We start from the raw sequence: 17515 nt of genomic DNA, 5'->3' as shown, positions 1-17515 counted from the left end.
TCATTCTGACATAAACAAAGCAGTCTGTTTAGAGTCAAAGTATTTAAAAATAGTTGCAGGATATGACCACCCTGAGCTACTATTGTTTACAAACAATCTGCCCCCCCAAAACATAAACATCTTGGCTAAAGAAATAAATGCTACCTCTACAAGAAAGTTCATCTCTATGACCAAGAGAGAGTATATTACAGCACTGGCCTTTGGAGACTTAACTCTAATTCACCTGGGGACTATGAAATTGAAGCCAAAAAGAATGGAATGGCAGAGAGGAAGTTTGGGACTCTGAAATTTTAGGGTGAATGGTTTATTTTTGGAATGAAAACTATTAAGCATATTGATTTTTTTCTTTCAAATGAAAATATATTTGCTGTTTTTTAAATCTGGTTTTTCTTGGTATATGTTTTTGCATAAAAAAGTCAAATGACACAGAGAACAAATAGAATTTTAAATCACCTGAAATCCAAAGAGAACCATTATAACCATGCTGATACACATCTGTTCAGACTTAGGTACACTGATTGGAACTGAACTGAGTTGAATGAAGAAAATGGGAGTCTGATAAGTAATTTCAACGTCAGAAATGGGAAGAGACGGTGCCTGGGTGGATCGGCTGGCTGGTTGAGCATCTGACTCAATTTTGGCTCAGGTCATGATCTCAGGGTCCTGACAGTGAGCCCCATGTAGGGCTCCGGGCTGGGGATGGAGACTGTTTGGGATTCTCTTTCTCCCTTTCCCTCAGCCCCTCCCTCCCACCTTCTCTTCCCGCTTTAGAAAGAAAGAAAGAAAGAAAGAAAGAAAGAAAGAAAGAAAGAGAAAGAAAGGGGAAGAAAATCAGGAAAGAAAGATTAAAAAAAAGCAGGAAAGATGGAAGCATGAGGACCCAGTCTTTAAAATTAATTTCATGCATTCATTCTCTCTTATCCCTCTCTTTCCCCCCAAACCCTCAGTCTCTGTCTCTCATGTACTTGCATAAGCACATATTCATCCACATACCCACACATTCTGCAATGGATTTTTAAACTTTTTCGGGGGGGGTGGGAGGGCATATTCATTAATACATTCATCCTCAGCTCTATGAACTCAAGAGTCCCCAACGTTTATAGGCCTGTCCTTATGTAGGAAAAATCCCCAGGTTCCTATCAGTTTCTCACAGTTCTAGCTTAAATTCTGTGCATTATTAGCTATGTGACCTTGAGTATACCATCCTAAGACTGAGATTTCATAATTGTAAAGTCAGGATCGTAACAGAACCTGTACTTCCTGTAGTTTTGAGAGGATTACAGGGAGATCAGGTCGTCCCTGATAAGACCAAACTGATGTCATTTTAACCTCAAAATTTATATATTTACATTGTACTAATTTAGGGCTACAAAGAAAACTGAACCAGAAGTCAAGAAATTCAACATGTAAATTCTCAATTTTAAGGTACCTCTGCTCTTTGTGACTGCGGTCAAATCACATTGTCTAAGGCAGCTGAGTAAGATCAGCATTGTCTGACATAATATAAGACATGCGTAATTTTTTATTTTCTAGTAGTCGTATTTTTTAAAAGTAAAAAGAAATAGGTAAACTGATTTTAATCACATATTTAATCTAATACATCAAATAAGTATCATTTCAATATATAATCAATATAAAAAACTGTGATTCTTTTTACACACATTGTCTTAAATAAGTCTTTATAATCTGGTGAGCTCTTAACACAGCACATCTCAATTCCAACTAGCCATGTTTCAAGTACTCAATATCTACCATGTAAGACAGCACAGTATAGATGATTATTCATTTATCATTTATTAATTACCTTCCATATTCCAGACACTGTGCTAGGTGCTGGGAACAGAAAAATATCCTATCCTCAAAGGTCTCATAAAGTTTCTTCCAGCTCCCAAACTATAATTCTGCCACAGCAGAAGAAATCACACCCTACTTCAGGGTGGCTATCATCCAAAGCACCCACTTATCTACTACAATACTCATGGTATTGTCTTAGAACCGTTTGGGTTTTTAAACTCAGTGTGTACCATGAGACTGTGAACTCCTTAAGCATCTAGACATTTTTATTATTCATTTCTGTATGACTCCTAACAGTTAGAACATAGTACTTTTCTTGCTATGGTTTCAAATTAAAAGTGCTATTCTACATTTGCGATCAACCCATAAGTGACTTGAGGAATGCAACGGTCTCCCACAGCACTCATCATCCTGCAACTTCTCAGAACATGGTATTTTCATGGTGTATTAGACAACAAAGTACATAATAATGGGACTACAGAGACTGAGGTTATGCACCAACCTATAATAATAAGATCTTATAGTCCGTATAATAATGGTACTGTATAGGTCTATAAAGGGTGTGGTAATGTACTAATCGACCATAAGAAAGTCCTATAAATAGCAGGAGATTTCGAGAATGATGCAGAACTGAAGGCTATCAGAGAATCCAGCTACATCACAGCAATAAGAGAAAGTTAACTAAACCCAAAACAGGGTTTTGAAAAATGAGTAAACAAAGTATAGCACCAGTAACATTTACTGAATGAAATAATGAAGGAATGTGGTATCAGGCTCTAGGCAAAGCAAAGCCACCTAAAAACATGGACATGTGTGAATGCGGATAGCTCAGTTGGTAAAAACATGGACATGTCCAGTAGACTGAAGTCTGTGGTTGTCACAGAATTCAAATGAAGCATTCTGGGGGCACCTGGGTGGCTCAGTGGGTTAAAGCCTCTGCCTTCAGCTCAGGTCATGATCTCAGGGTCCTGGGATGGAGCCCCGCATCAGGCTCTCTGCTCAGTGGGGAGCCTGCTTCCCCCCACACCTTGCCGATTGCTCTGCCTACGTGTGATCTCTCTCTCTCTCTCTCTCTCTCTCTGTCAAATAAATAAAATCTTAAAAAAAAAAAAAAAGGCTTTAAAAAAAAAGCATTCTGCTCAATGCTGGCTCTAGTCATTCCATTATTCTTACATACTATTTTTGTGCACAACCATACGCTCAGCTAAGCTACAGAAGATACAAAGAAAAAGTATACACGGTCCCTGCCTCTAAGAAGCTTATAATCAATTCAGGGAATCAACATCCACACACAAAAAAACTGAAAAACACAACAGAAGAGTTCCCACAAGAGAGTCAACAATTAAATGTGAAAGAAGATTTTATAATAGGGGATGCTATGGGAAGTTCAAGCTTAAAGGAGAACTCATTGTAAGTGATATCACTCAGGGAAGGATTCACAGAAAGGGCAGGACTTAAGTTATCTCTCAAAGCATATACAGATTTATTCAGATAGAAGAAGAGTGGAAACCAAAAGGAAGTTAGTGGAACTAAAAGGAAGAAGAGTGGAACCAAAAGGAATGCACACAGCATTCTCAATAAGAACAAGAAACAGATGAACCTGAGCAAGAACTGAATATTCAGACTGGGGAAGGGTGTAAGTCAAAACTGGGAAAATGAGCTGAAATCAGATTATGGAAAAACAGGAACTCCAGGTGAGAAATGTTTTCTTAAAGATTGATTGATTGATTGATTGATTGATTTGAGCAGGGGTAGAAAAAGGAGAGAATCTCATGCAGACTCCCCACTAAGCATGGAGCCAGACACAGAGCTTGATCTCACAATACTGAGATCATGACCTGACCTGAAGCCAAGAGTCAGATGCGCAACCAACTAGGTCGCCCAAGTGCCCCCAAAAATGTTTTCTTAATCATATGGATAAGGAAGACACTGAAGGCCTCCTAGCTGGACAATAATACAATGAGAGTGGTTGCCAAGACCTGGTGGTTAGGGGGAATAGGGAGTAACTGCTAATGGGTGTGAGGTTTCTTTTGGGGTAATGAAAAAGGCCTAAAATTTGATTCTGATATGATGCTTGTACAATCCTAAATATACTTAAAAAAAAAAATTAAATTGAGGGTGCCTGGCCAACCCAGCCAGTAGAGCGTGCAACTCTTGGTCTCAGGGCAATGAGTTCCAACTCATGTTTGGTGTAGAGATTACTTTTAAATTTTTTTATTTTTTTTAAGATTTTATTTATTTATTGGACAGAGAGAGAGAGCAAGACAACAAAAGCAGGGGGAATACCAGAGGAACCAGGACCCTGAGATCATAACCTGAGCCAAAAGTAGATAGTTAACTGACTGAGCCACCCAGGTGCCTCTTTTTTTAATTTTAAAAAATTGAATTGCACACTTTAAACAGGTGAACTTGATAGTATGTAAAGTGTGTCTCAAAAAGCTGTTAAAAAATTTAACTGGGTAACAGCATGCAAGATAAAGAGGTAAGGGAACTAGGAAGATCAGGTGACCAATTAGAAAGTTACTACATAATCCAAACTATGGTAACGAAAAGCTAAGCTAGAGCTTAGCATTGGGAATAAATATTAGAGAAAAAATAAATACAGCTTGAAGATGTTTTGAAATGAGCTCTCCAAAACTCAAAGCTAGAAGGGCTTTTGAGGGCCATCTGGTCTGATGAAGGAATCCCTTTAGCTACAACCCAGAAATCCTGTTTCTAATTTACCACTTTTGAAGGTGAAGAACTCAACATAATTAATTCCAATATTATCAAATGTTCCTTATGTTGAATGAAATCTCTCCTTATCTGTTGATTCCCCTACATCTGTTTACCCCATAAATCCCACCCAACAATTTTTTTTCTGAAGGTCAAACTTCCCCAGTTCCATTCTTTAGATACTTTGCAACAACCACCTTTACAAACATTGCCCAGCACTAACCCCTTCAATGTACTTGAGGCATTTAGCAAACAGAACTATCCTTTGAAGATACTTTTAATACAGAATTATACAAAATGACTCTTCTCCAAGGAAAATATGCATGAATTCAAAGAAAATATGGTCAATAAACACACGAAAGATACTCAACATCACTAATCATTAGGCAAATGCAAATCAAAAACCGTAACACAGCACCCCACATCCATGAGGATGACTACTATCCCAAAACAAAACAAAACAAAATATTTAAGTGTTGGCAAGCATGCAAAGAAATTAGAACTTCTGAGCACTGCTGATGAAAATGTATGATATAGCTGCTATGGAAAACAGTATAGTGGCTCCTCAAAAAATTAAAAATACAATTATCATATGATCCAGCAATTCCATTTGTGGGGCTATGCAAAAGAACTGAAAGTAGAGCCTCAAAGAGATAGCTATATACTCATATTCACAGCAACATTCATAACGGCTAAAAGGTGGAAGCCAACACAAGTGTCCATCAATGAATGAATGGATAAACAAGATGCAGTACATACATCTGATGCAACATTATTCAACCTCAAAAAAGACATTCTGACTTTCTTTTTTAAGATTTTATTTATTTATTTATTTATTTGAAGGAGGGAAGCACAAGTAGGGGGAGCAGCAGGCAGAGCGAGAGGGAGAAGCAGGTTCCCTGCTGAGCAGAGAGCCTGACATGGGGCTTGATACTAGGATGCCGGGACGGTAACCTGAGCCGAAGGCAGGCACTTAACAACTGAGCCACCCAGGCCCCCCGGACATTCTGACTTATGCCACGATACAGATTAAACTCCAGGACATTATGTTCATTGAAATAAGCCAGTCACAAAAAGACAAACATTGTAGGATTCCACTGGGAGGAGGTACTTAGAGTAGCCAAAATTATAGAAACAAAAAGAATGATAGTTACAGGGCTGAGAGGAAGGGTAAGTGGGAAGCTACTGTTCATTGGGTATAGCTCCCATTTTACAAGATGAAAGAGTTTTAGGAGCACCCTGGGTGGCTCAGTCATATTAGCAAGCATCTGACTCTTGCTTTGTGCTCAGGTCGTGATCTCAGGGTAATGGGATCGAGCTCCACATGCAGCTCCACACTCAGCGCTGAGTCTGCTTACAGATTCTCTCTCTCCCTCTGCCTCTGCTCCTTCCTCCATGTGCATGTATTTTCTCTCTCTCAACTGAATGAATAAATCTTTAATTTAAAAAAAAAAAATGAAAGAGCTCTAGAAATGAATGGTTGTGGTTGCACAACATCATGAATGCATTTAATACTACTGAGCTATGCACTTAAAATGGTTAAAATGGCAAATTTTGTTATATACATTTCACCAAAATAAAAAAAATCGAAAAAGAAAAATGACTCTAAACATGAGCCTAATGACAGGAGGTTCAGTAGAAAAATGTAGTAAAGCTGAGTTCAAATTTAGACCTCTAGGGGTGCCTGGGTGGCTCAGTGGATTAAGCCTCTGCTTTCAGCTCAGGTCATGGTCTCAGGTCCTGGAATCCAGCTCCATATCCACTCTCTGCTCAGCAGGGAGCCTGCTTTCCCCTCTGTCTCTCTGCCTGCCTCTCTGCCTACTTGTGATCTCTCTCTGTGTCAAATAAATAAATAAAATCTTTAAAAAAAAATTTTAGACCTCTGACTAGAGTCATCCAAAAGTATTTACTAAGCACCTATTATGTTCCAGACAATACATACGAATGTATGAAACTAGAGCTTAAGATTAAGCTCTAAATTAAGGCTAGAGAACAAAGGTTCACCAAGGTGACAGCCGAAAGTACATTAAAGTTCTGAAGGAAAGTAAGGGAAGAAAGCAAGCAAGAGGGCAGAAGAGAATTCTGGAATAGCTATGATACAAGAAAAAGAGCACCAGGACTTAGAGTTAGAAAAGCCTGCATTCTAATCCTTGCTTTGCTATTCTACATGAGCCACAAATTTGTAGTTTCAGCTTCTTCATCTGCAAAAGGAGGATAACATGGTTGTTAATGAGGATCAAATACTAACACAAATATGTGAAAGCAGCTGACACACGGAAGGGCACACGAGCAATAACGACTGAATGGATGAATAGCCATGAACCACATTAACCATGACCTAGATATAGGTAGACTTACCAATGGTAAGACCTTAGACCACAGCCCAGTACCAACAATGAAAACAGAAAACAAAAGTATCAGCAGTCACCACAGTAACATCAAGTGATATATCCAGTGAAAGTGGATATATATATCCAAGTGAAAAATCCAGTGATATAGCATTTCATAATCAGAGTAATCCTAGGCAGTAGATATTAGCATCCCCGCTACATAGATATGATCGCTGAGGCTCAGCGAAAGCAGGCCACACAGCCTTTAAGTGTAGACCAAGTCTGATTCCATAGAGCAAGCTCTGAACCATCCCACTATTATCTCACCACACTACCCTGGGAGATGCGTAGGAAATGGACAAAAGCAGAACGTCCAAGCACCTGCTCTCTGGACCACGTAAATTAGGTTAACTTCAAAAAGGAAAAGGAAAAAGGCTTTAAGACATCAGGAAGCACAGTTTCAGAAACCACAGCAGCGATGTAGTCTCGCACAGCAAGAACTGGACACAGAATGGTCTTCTCCAAACAATGCCCTCAGGCAAGTGGTGACAGGCTCCATGAACATCTGCAAGTGCTCGTCTCTGAACAATGTCTGTGTGTGTGAGATATAAAGAGAACACTCGGTCACCCAGTGGTTCCTTCCACCCACAGAGGCATTCAGAAACAAACCTACCACCAGCGGCAGTGTTTTCAAATACAAAGGAGAGTATGGTTCTAAGCAATGATGTTATAAGAAAATCCAGCACCAGATGGCCTATCTGCAAAGGCATGTCCCACTGGAGGGCTGTCCTGGTCCATCAATGCACAACCAAAATAAAGCACAAGGAGTTGCTATTAACAACCAAGACACGCACCTGCTAGGTCATTTGCTGAGGCCACAACAGCCACATCAACACTGTACCAGGAACTCTCAGGCTCATTTCTACAGATCCCTACAGTTAAAACATTTAATATATTCTTTCTTGTTTCCCCTATACTACCCTGCACCCCAAGCCTCGTGACGAACATATCCCTCCATACATCGTTCCCTAACCCCAGTCTCCTCAGACCCCATCAAAAGTATAAAGGTAGGCATAAAAGCCTACCTACCCTCCAAAACCTCCCAACTCATTCCTAAATCCCCCTATTTTCCATACAAACCCTAACTTCTCCTTTCCTAGTCTTTCCAACACAGCCCAGTGAAACACATTTTCTGATGTGAATAAACTCATCCACCTCCTCAACCATCCCCTTAGGAAGTACTCCTTTCGTTTCCCTGATAAACCAAGATCACATTACTTCCTACATCCCTTTTCCTTCCACTTTCCCCTGTCACCTCCAGATCATATTCCACTGTCCTCTCCCAACGACCTTCATCTCTTAGGGGTCTGCACCATCCACCCAGGTGGCCTGCTAAAAGTCCTCCCCATGACTCTCTGCAGCACACACTCTCAGATTTCCCACAAGATTTTAGCAACTGGCTCAGTTTTACCATTCAATGAGGGGACTTTATCAAGACGATTTTTAAAAGGGCACATCAAAAGAGCTGTATTAAGATGTGCAAACGGGAGTCACCAAGAAATGGGAAAAATAATACCAATACCTCAGTATCTCTGGTATCCCTGGTCAGCAGGAGGACAGAGACTATTGAGAAGATGAGGCCAAAGATGGGATGAGGGCTGGGGGTGAAGTGAACCTCAGGAATGAAGCAAGAGAGTCTTGGAAGTAAAAAAGGTATTATGGTTAGATGTTAGGCTGTAGGAAAATATCCTTTGGATAAAAGTGGTCATGTCGAAATGTCACATGCAACAAAGGAACTTCCTGGGCAGATAGGAATGTTAGAGACTCCAATAAAATTCATGGGGTGTATTCATTTTTCAAAAATGATACCTTAACATTCATGTAGCTTCCTGAATGGAAATTAGACCTCCAAAAAAAAAAAAAAACCTGTAAAATAAGAATAATAATAATAAAGTGGGTAGTGGTATATAGACAAAATAAGAATGACAGAATGCTGGAAACTGCTGAAGGTATGTATTGGGTAACTTAGGGTTCATTATACTATTCTGTTTATATATGTGTGAAATTTTCTACAATCAAGTTTTTAAAATGTCACATACCCATCTCCCACATCCCTCATGTTCAACCATCATACCCTGCATGGCTTCAACATCTACAACACAGCTTCCAACACTGCAATTTCAGTATTTACCAGAGATTTCCCAATAGCCCAAAAAAGCACCAATTCAGCCACCATGGTGGACAGTCAAATGTTCCATTTAATGAGCACTATTCTCCGAGCTCAACTTTAAAAAATCTTCCATACTAAGCACTATCTTCCAATTTGTCCAGCTTTGTGCTGGGGCTGTGTTGCTGCTTTTCACTTTGCAGCCTCCATCCCTAGATGCCTGCCTGCCTACCTAGTCTTGGTTGTGTACTAGGGACACAAAAATGTACTAAAGGCCTCCTACAACTGATTGTGAGGACAAAAAATAGAAGCAAATGGGGGGGGGACACAAAATAGTTACATTTTGACCTCTACTACCCACTACTACAACATTTCTCAACTCTTTCACAATCTGGATTTCATATTTATAACTCTAGAGAAACTCCTTCTTCCGAGATAACCAATGATTCCCTTGTCTTCAGAGTCAATGCTTGTCCTCTGATACTTTTATGTGACCTCTCCATATTGGCTTCTGTACCACTGCAGCCTTCTAGGTTTTCTCTGGAACCTGTTTCTGCTTCATCCTAAGCCTCCTCCCCTTTGTAGTAACTGTACCGTCTAACAGAACTTTCTGCCACTCTTGATATGTTCTATGTCTGTGTTTTCCAATACAGTAGCCACTGGCCACATGTGGCTATTTAAATTTAAGTTAATTGAAATGAAACTAAAGGTTTGGTTTCTCAGTCATCCTAGCCCTATCTCAAGAGTGCAAAAGTCTAAACAATGAAGCTCTATTATCTTACTCATCCTCAGGACTTCACTTATCTATCACCTCAATCTCCAAAGATTGCAAATTTATGCTAAATGAAGCCATCCACAGAGTTCCACAAGCAACTCAAACTCGAAAATTACTCACCTCCACCATCAACTTCTCCCTTACCTTACCTCAAACACATCTCCCCTCCCAACATCCTTAGTTTTATAAATAGAAACCATCATCTAAGTCATCTGAACTCTCTATCCCTCTAATCTAAGCCAAAGTCTATTCCCTTTGAATCTACCTAACAGATCTCCCATCTCCAGTCCAATATATATAATAATAAGCACCATCTTCCTGACAGGTACCATTCATTCAACTGGTTAACTTTGCAGCCTTATCTTTTTCAAAGCTATTAGTGATTGTCCACTGCCTACAAATAAAGTTTAAATTTCCTAGGACAACATAACTTTTAAGACACCTCTTCCGTTAGTTCTTCTTATCCTCACAATTTTCCACCAAGTAGTAATCTCCTTTTCTGAATTCCCCTTGCACTTTTAACCACATTTATAACAATAACAAATTTTTACTTTGTTAGAGGGTTATATTCATTTTTTACTAAACGAAAGGCTCCTTAAAGATGGATGTCATGTATTTGATATCTTTCTACCCACTAACAGGGTCTGACGAAACGACGACTATAAAGTAGGCACATAATAAATTAGATCTACTGATTATGATAATTTCATTTGAGTTATAGGTCAATTCTTATGTATAAAGAATTTTCAGTATCCCAAAAGTGGCCTAGGCACTAAATTATCGCTCTAGTTTTATCAAAGGCAGACAAGTATTTAGGGCATACACAATTCCCCAAATTACCTTAAATATGAGTTCCTACCTACTGAAAAATAGCCTTCATATTCTGGTCATGTACTAACAGTACAGAGAATAAAACTACAGCTGATGTTTTATGTCTCCTATGGGAATACAGGAGATTTTCTATTTTAAAAATAGCACTTGTATCAACATAGGAAACAGATACTTCAGGAGCTCATGGGATATAAATGATTCAGGTATGATAGGATTCCAGTGAAGAAAATAACAAATTCTTCAATGATAATAACAGTTATTATTTATTAAGTACTTAAGTGTATGTCCAATACTGTTCTAAGTGCTTGACATGTATTATTTAATTTTTTAAAGATTAATTATTTATTTGAGAGAGAGAGAGAGAGAATAAACATGCAAGGAGGGGCAGGGGGAGAGGGAGAGTGAGAAAATCTTCAAGCAGACTCCCCAATGAGCACGGGGCCCAACTTGGTGCTTGATCTCACCACCCATAAAATCATGACCTGAGGCTAAACCAAGAGTTGGACATTTAACTGACTGAGCTCCTAGGAGCCCCTATATTATTTACTTTTTATAAAACTATGAGATAGGTACTATTATTATTCTCATTTTACATATTTTTTAGAAATTAGGCATAAAAGGTAGATCACACATCTAAAAACAATTCTCCATTAGTATAACCTAACAAATGGGTAGAAGATGCACGTGTGAAAGAGCAGTTATATTTAAGTCTCAAACTAGGAGTCCCATGATCTAGACCTGCTTCAGTTCACTAGAGAGAGCCTCATAAAGCCTCAATGTTCCCCTTGGTCCTTAGGCCTCAGAGTAGTTTAAGAATCATATTAAATCAAAGAGCCCTGGAGTTAATGTCAAGATAAATGGAATCCAATCCCTGCTGCTCTTTTACTACATATAAGACTCTGTACCAATAAATCCTACAGTTTCTTTGAGTTTCATCCATTCTTTTGACAAGTATGGAGCACCTAAGTATGTGCCAAACATTCTGCCAAGAGTTAGGAATACAAAAGTGAACATGACAGATGCAGACACAGTCTCCTGTCCTCACAAAACTGAGAGCCTAAAGGGGGTTACAGATGAGTAAAAAAGACAATTATAATTAAAGTAGGTTAAGTGTTTGCATAGGAGAGTATATAGATATGCACCTAATCTAGACTTGGGGTCAAGGATTACTTCCCAAAGGGAAATGACTAAGGGAAAAGCTAAGACTGAAAGGATTTATATTAGTTAGAGAAAAGGTCCAGACAGAGGGAATAAGGATCAAAGACCTGTACACAGAGGGCAAGCATTAATAGTATATTCTAAAGAAGTAAAGAGGATTTAAAAAGCAAAGATGAGGGATCTTTCAGCGTAATTTCTTACAACTACATGTGAATCTGCAATATTTCAATAAAAATTTTAATTAAAGTATATATGAGAGGACTCTGTAAATTGAGAATAAGCAGCTTAGCTTTTTAATATTATTAATAATATATTCCATAATGTATTGCTACAGAGAGCAAAGTTGGAATGATCATTATAATGGAAATAGAACTACAAAGGACAGCTAGTGACCGTATTTCAATAGTTGGCCGAAATCTGGAAAATCACGATTCAGTACCTTTCACATCTGGTCGATACGGTAGTCCATCATCTTTTTTTCCCAACAAACTAGTGTCATCTGTGTCTATAAAAGAAAAGTTTTCAGATTAAGACACATAGGATGTTTAAGTCATACCATGAAGCTCCCAAATATTCCAAATGCTCCAGTCCTTCCCAACTCTGTCCACTTATCTTGCTCACACTTCCCAGCATTCTCTTCATCTATTGTGCCATTTCTATCTCGGGCCTCAAGGCACCCCAAATATATACATGTTCTGCAAGATGAACAACCTAACTTCATTTAGATTTCAGCTCAAATGTCATCTCCTTAAAAAGTCTTCCCTGTGCAAGCTAAAATAACACAGACCCTAAAGGCAAAGGATTAGCCCTCTCTCCAAGTGACAATGATCTCAAGATTTACCTCTCCTACCACTGTTTCTCTGAAAACATATCAGATTAAGATAAAGGTGGGGGGCACCTGGGTGGCTCAGTGGGTTAAACCCTCTGCTTTCGGCTCGGGTCATGATCCCAGGGTCCTGGGACAGAGCCCCACATCGGGCTCTCTGCTCAGTGGGGAGCTTGCTTCCTCCTCTCTCTCTGCCTGCTTCTCTGCCTACTTGTGATCTCTGTCTGTCAAATAAATAAATAAAATATTTAAAAAAAAAAAAAAAGATAAAGGTGGAATCTCAGCTTTGTTATCAGACAAAACTTAGATAGAAATGACCCCAGACTGGTGAACTGTATTTGGACTGGGAACACTGTAACTGAACCAAAAATGCATGTTGGGGGCACGTGGGTGGCTCAGTGGGTTAAAGCGTCTGCCTTTGGCTTGGGTCATGATCCCGGGATTCCGGGATCAAGCCCCCACATGGACTCTTTGCTCAGGAGGGAGTCTGCTTCCCTTCCTCTCTCTCTCTCTCTGCTTGCCTCTCTGCCTACTTGTGTTCTCTGTCAAATAAATAAAATCTTAAAAAAAAAAAAAATGATGTCAAAAATGCATGTTGGAAGCACAAGCTTCAGCGTCCCACTACATAGTGAGAAAGGAAAGGGAAGGTGTGATTAGGTATGAATGGAAGTATTACCAAAAGGACCAAGATAAAAGTTAAGGACCGGGGCGCCTGGGTGGCTCAGTGGATTAAGCTTCTGCCTTCAGCTCAGGTCATGATTTCAGGGGTCCTGGAATCGAGTCCCACATCAGGCTCTCTGCTCAGCGGGGGGCCTGCTTCCCTTTCTGCCTGCCTCTCTGCCTACTTGTGATCTCTGTCTGTCAAATAAGTAAATAAAATCTTTTTTTAAAAAAAAGTTAAGGACCAACTACTCCAAAGGATTCTAAATAGGCATCAATTTCAATTAGTAAAATTCTCAAGGTTGACCTACTTGAAGTTTGAATTTGTAGGTAGAACCATTCAATCATGAACCAGTTCTTCATAGAACGCATTATTTCTCTAAGCTACTGTTTCAACTTGGGCTTTAAATGCCACTCTATGAAAGAAAAACAAACTATACACTTCTTTAAGATCAAGGCTAGGTGGAGTGTCTACCTATAAGGGGTCTCTATCAGCAAATGGTGTGTTCTCCCACCCATATCTGATCTGCACCTGGAAATCCTCTGATGAGCTTCTTGAGCATTCTCTGGTAGCTTAAAGCAGAGATACTGCAATCCCTAGTGTTGTATTTCACAAATAATTTCTTACCAGTATAAAGTACCAAACTCTGGCTTACAACATTTTCCCCTCAGCTTAGATAAAAACATATACCCTTAGTAAGTCCAAAAAAGGCAGGAGGGTTGGGCCTTGTAAGCAGGAAAGACCCACAAGTCCATGACAATGTGTCCGCTCTTGTATGTTGTAAGTTACTAGGAAATAACACATTATCCTAGCCCATACGTGTATTACTAAGGAACTTGAGAAGTTCTGCCCTTAGTGATTGGATATTTCTAGTTGAAATGGAAAACAAAAACAAATTCTTAGCTGGTATCGTGGCTCTAAACTATGACAAAAAGCAAGAAAAGAATTTTCTTGGTAAGAAAGAATTTTAAACTGAAAGTAATAATTTTTCCTTACATTCTATAACCTCACACCAAAATCTCTAACAGTACAAAATATGTAGGGGCAAAAACTACAGAGAGAACGTGAAAACAAAGTGAACTTTTATGCTCTAGAAAAAAAATATGAATATATGGTAATGCTTGTAGTTTTACTATAATTAAAATAAGTTGACTATTAAATAGCTATAATCATTACTATAAATTTGAGACAACCTTTAAGAACTATGAATGTATCTACAAGTCTGTTAGGAAAGGCTTAGTAACTACATGATCAACAGAAAAGCATCGTTTGAGTCTTGAGATGATGAAAATAAATGAAAAAAAAATCTGAATTAGTAACAACAAAGAAATTCTAAAATACAAAGTAATAGAAGAAACAAATAGAACATCAAAGACTTCTCATTTTACAAATATGGAACACTACCTAAATGACAAATAAGATTTCAGACATAGAATATTAAAGACAGGTCTCTGGATGAGTAGAATGGATTTTACCTGTGCAATGACCAAGATGCCTTATATCAATTTGTTCTTGCTTTATACAAGATGCTTCTCGAACAAAACAAGGATTGTTGTAGGAACTCCCATCAGAAGCACACACAGGATTAAAACTGTAGCCACTGCAATCTATATTACACACACACCTGTTGGAAAAGACAAAAATTACTTATATTTACAACAAAAGTATTTCACAGTGCTGTATTTCTCACTTTCTTCTTTTCTGCTTGCTGTTAACAGAAGTCAATATATTGTTTTAAGTCACTGATATAAAAAAATTAAGCAAAGTGAACACTCAGCTAACAATTTCTTTCAGGTGAGAATTTAGAGACAATTTCATCTGGATATTATTAATCCAGTGGTTTCCCCAGAATTTTCATATCTAGATACAATAATCAAGGGATGTCAAATGTCCACAATGTTAATTAAAAAGCAAAATGCCGTAGTGGAAAGGACACAGAACCAAGTCAAAAGTCATGAATCTAAATCTCAGCCCAACTAATTACTAGATTTGGGTCCAGATTCTTCCCCTAAGTCTTAGTTTGTTCTGTAAAATAGAGGTTATAATAATATACCAACCTCACCAAATAACTAGAAAGACTAAAAAACATAATTTGATATGAAACATGTAAAATGAAACCCCTCCAAAGTGTTTCTGGCTGCACATCTACCTGTATCACTGAGTGTCCCCTCAACACTGACACCGCACAAGAGATCCCAGTCATGATCACTCCTCCCAAGAACAAAAAAGTCTAAATGAGAGTATAAAAATAAGAAAAAAAACAGGAGCACCTGGGTGGCTCAGTCAGTTAAGCCTCTGCCTTCAGCTCAGATCATGATCTCAGGGTCCTGGGATCAAGTCCCACATCAGGCTCCCTGACCAGCAGGGAGCCTACTTCTCCCTCTGCCTCTGCCTGCTTCCCACCACCTCCCTCCACTTATACTCTCTCTCTCTCTCTCTCTCTGACAAATAAATGAATAAAATCTTTTAAAAGATAAATAAATAAAAATAAAATTCAAAAAATTGAGACTCTTCTGCTTCCAGCAACACTGTAGACTCAGAGGTTATGCTAAGCTTCCCACTGAAAACAACAAAAATTACAGGAAGAGTATTTTAAAATATTCTCTCAAATGCATTCATAAGTTGACAAGAAATCAAGGTATATTCAGAATAAAAGTTATATGAAGACAGGAACATAGAAAGGTCAATTGAGCTGGCTAAAGCTGATTTTCACCTTGAAAAGTGTTTACCAAACTGGGTAAATTCAATTATCAACTTTTGTAGCCTTGAAGGCCCCTGGGAACAGAAGACAAACAATGCCGACCTACCTAAGATGGGGAGTTTGAAGACCCTGGGAAAGCTGGAACCTCAAAAAGCTACAACTCTCAACATGAGGGTAAACTAGAAATGAGTTTCCATATTCCACAGGGACTATTTAAAGTGGGAAAGAAAATGCCGTGTTGAGCCATGGCACTGAAGAGAGGGAAGAAAGACATCTCCCCTGAGAACTGAAAGCCACAAGCCAGCCCTCACATGGGTAATTACAACTTAAAATACTACTTGGGTGTTCTGAAAAACCTCAAGCCCAGAGTTTATTTTAAGAGCCAAGGACTGGAAAGGCCCTTAGGCAGCTGACAGAAGCAAATGCAATCTCCTTTGGAGAAACCAACTTTATTATCCTCGACCTCAAACATTTTCCAAGATACACTTGTGAGAAAAAATAAGCAGATCACACTCACTCAGTCATATATCTACAACACATAAGGAAACAAAACACCATGAGTAGAACAAAATGATCTGAAAATGAACCAAGCAGGGGTACCCAGCTGGGTCAGCCAGTGAAGCATGTGACTCACAAGGGTAGAAGAGTAACTTTAAAAAAAAAAAAAAAAAGGAAGGAAGGAAGAAAATGAACCAAACAGAATTTCTAATAGGTAAGAATGTATTATTAGAAATAAAAAAACTTGGGGCACCTGGGTGGCTCAGTCGGTTGAGCATCTGATTCTTCATTTAGGCTGAGGTCATGATCTCTGGGTTGTGAGATTGAGCCCTGCATTGGGCTCTGCACTGGGAGGGAAGCCTGCTTAGGATTTCCTCTCCTCCTCACACTCTGCCCCTCCCCCTCCATGGCATGTACACTCTCTTTCTCTCAAAAAATAAAAAACAAAAGGAAATTTTAAAACGCAATAGACAGACTTAACAGCAAATTAGATAAACAAAAGGTGAGTTAAGGAACTGGAAGACAAGTCAAAGGAAATTACTCAAACCACAGCAGAGAGTAAAGAGGTGGTACACAAGGAAAAAAAGATGAAAAGACATGGAAGACAGGAAGTGACAAAATTTGGAAAACTTGGACTGGACCTCAAGAAGGAGTAAAAGGAATGAGGCAAGGGCAATATTCCCAGCAATTCTTTGTCAAACTTTCGAAAACTAAAAAAAGATACTTATCTAAATATTCAAGAAGCCTGATACATTCCAAACAGGATTATTAAAAAGAAATCTAGACAAAGAGATATCACAGTGGAATTTTGCAGCAACAAAAAAAAGATTATTTTAAAAGCAGCCAGAAAAAAGAGAAAGGTTACTTTTAAAAGAGGTAAGAGTAAGAGGGACAAGTGTCTTCAAAAGCAATACTGAAGCCAAATTATTTATAGTCAGACAGTGAAATAATGCCCACAATGTGCTGAGATAAAATAGAATTCTATATAAAGACAAATATCTTTCATGAATGAGGGTAAAATAAAAGTAATTTGGAAGAAGTAATAACTTAAGAGTTTGT

The 17515-nt window shown here is 38.6% G+C and overlaps 1 protein-coding gene across 2 annotated transcripts in view; it reads right to left on the bottom strand.

The window, feature by feature from the left end:
• TMEFF1 (transmembrane protein with EGF like and two follistatin like domains 1) overlaps window positions 1-17515 on the bottom strand; it is an 82044-nt gene that overhangs the window by 12910 nt on the left and 51619 nt on the right. For both annotated transcript variants that reach the window (XM_032860718.1, XM_032860719.1), the window contains exons 6-7: window positions 14733-14881; window positions 12210-12275 (exon numbers count right to left, since the gene is read on the bottom strand). In XM_032860718.1, the coding sequence (XP_032716609.1) occupies window positions 12210-12275; window positions 14733-14881 (215 nt within the window). The remainder of the gene's footprint in view (window positions 1-12209; window positions 12276-14732; window positions 14882-17515) is intronic.

The sequence above is a fragment of the Lontra canadensis genome, unplaced genomic scaffold (assembly GCF_010015895.1).
Source record: "Lontra canadensis isolate GAN:19392208 unplaced genomic scaffold, GSC_riverotter_1.0 scaffold19, whole genome shotgun sequence".
In the NCBI taxonomy this organism is placed as follows: Eukaryota; Metazoa; Chordata; class Mammalia; order Carnivora; family Mustelidae; genus Lontra; species Lontra canadensis.
This window is presented reverse-complemented; position numbering and strand designations above follow the sequence as displayed.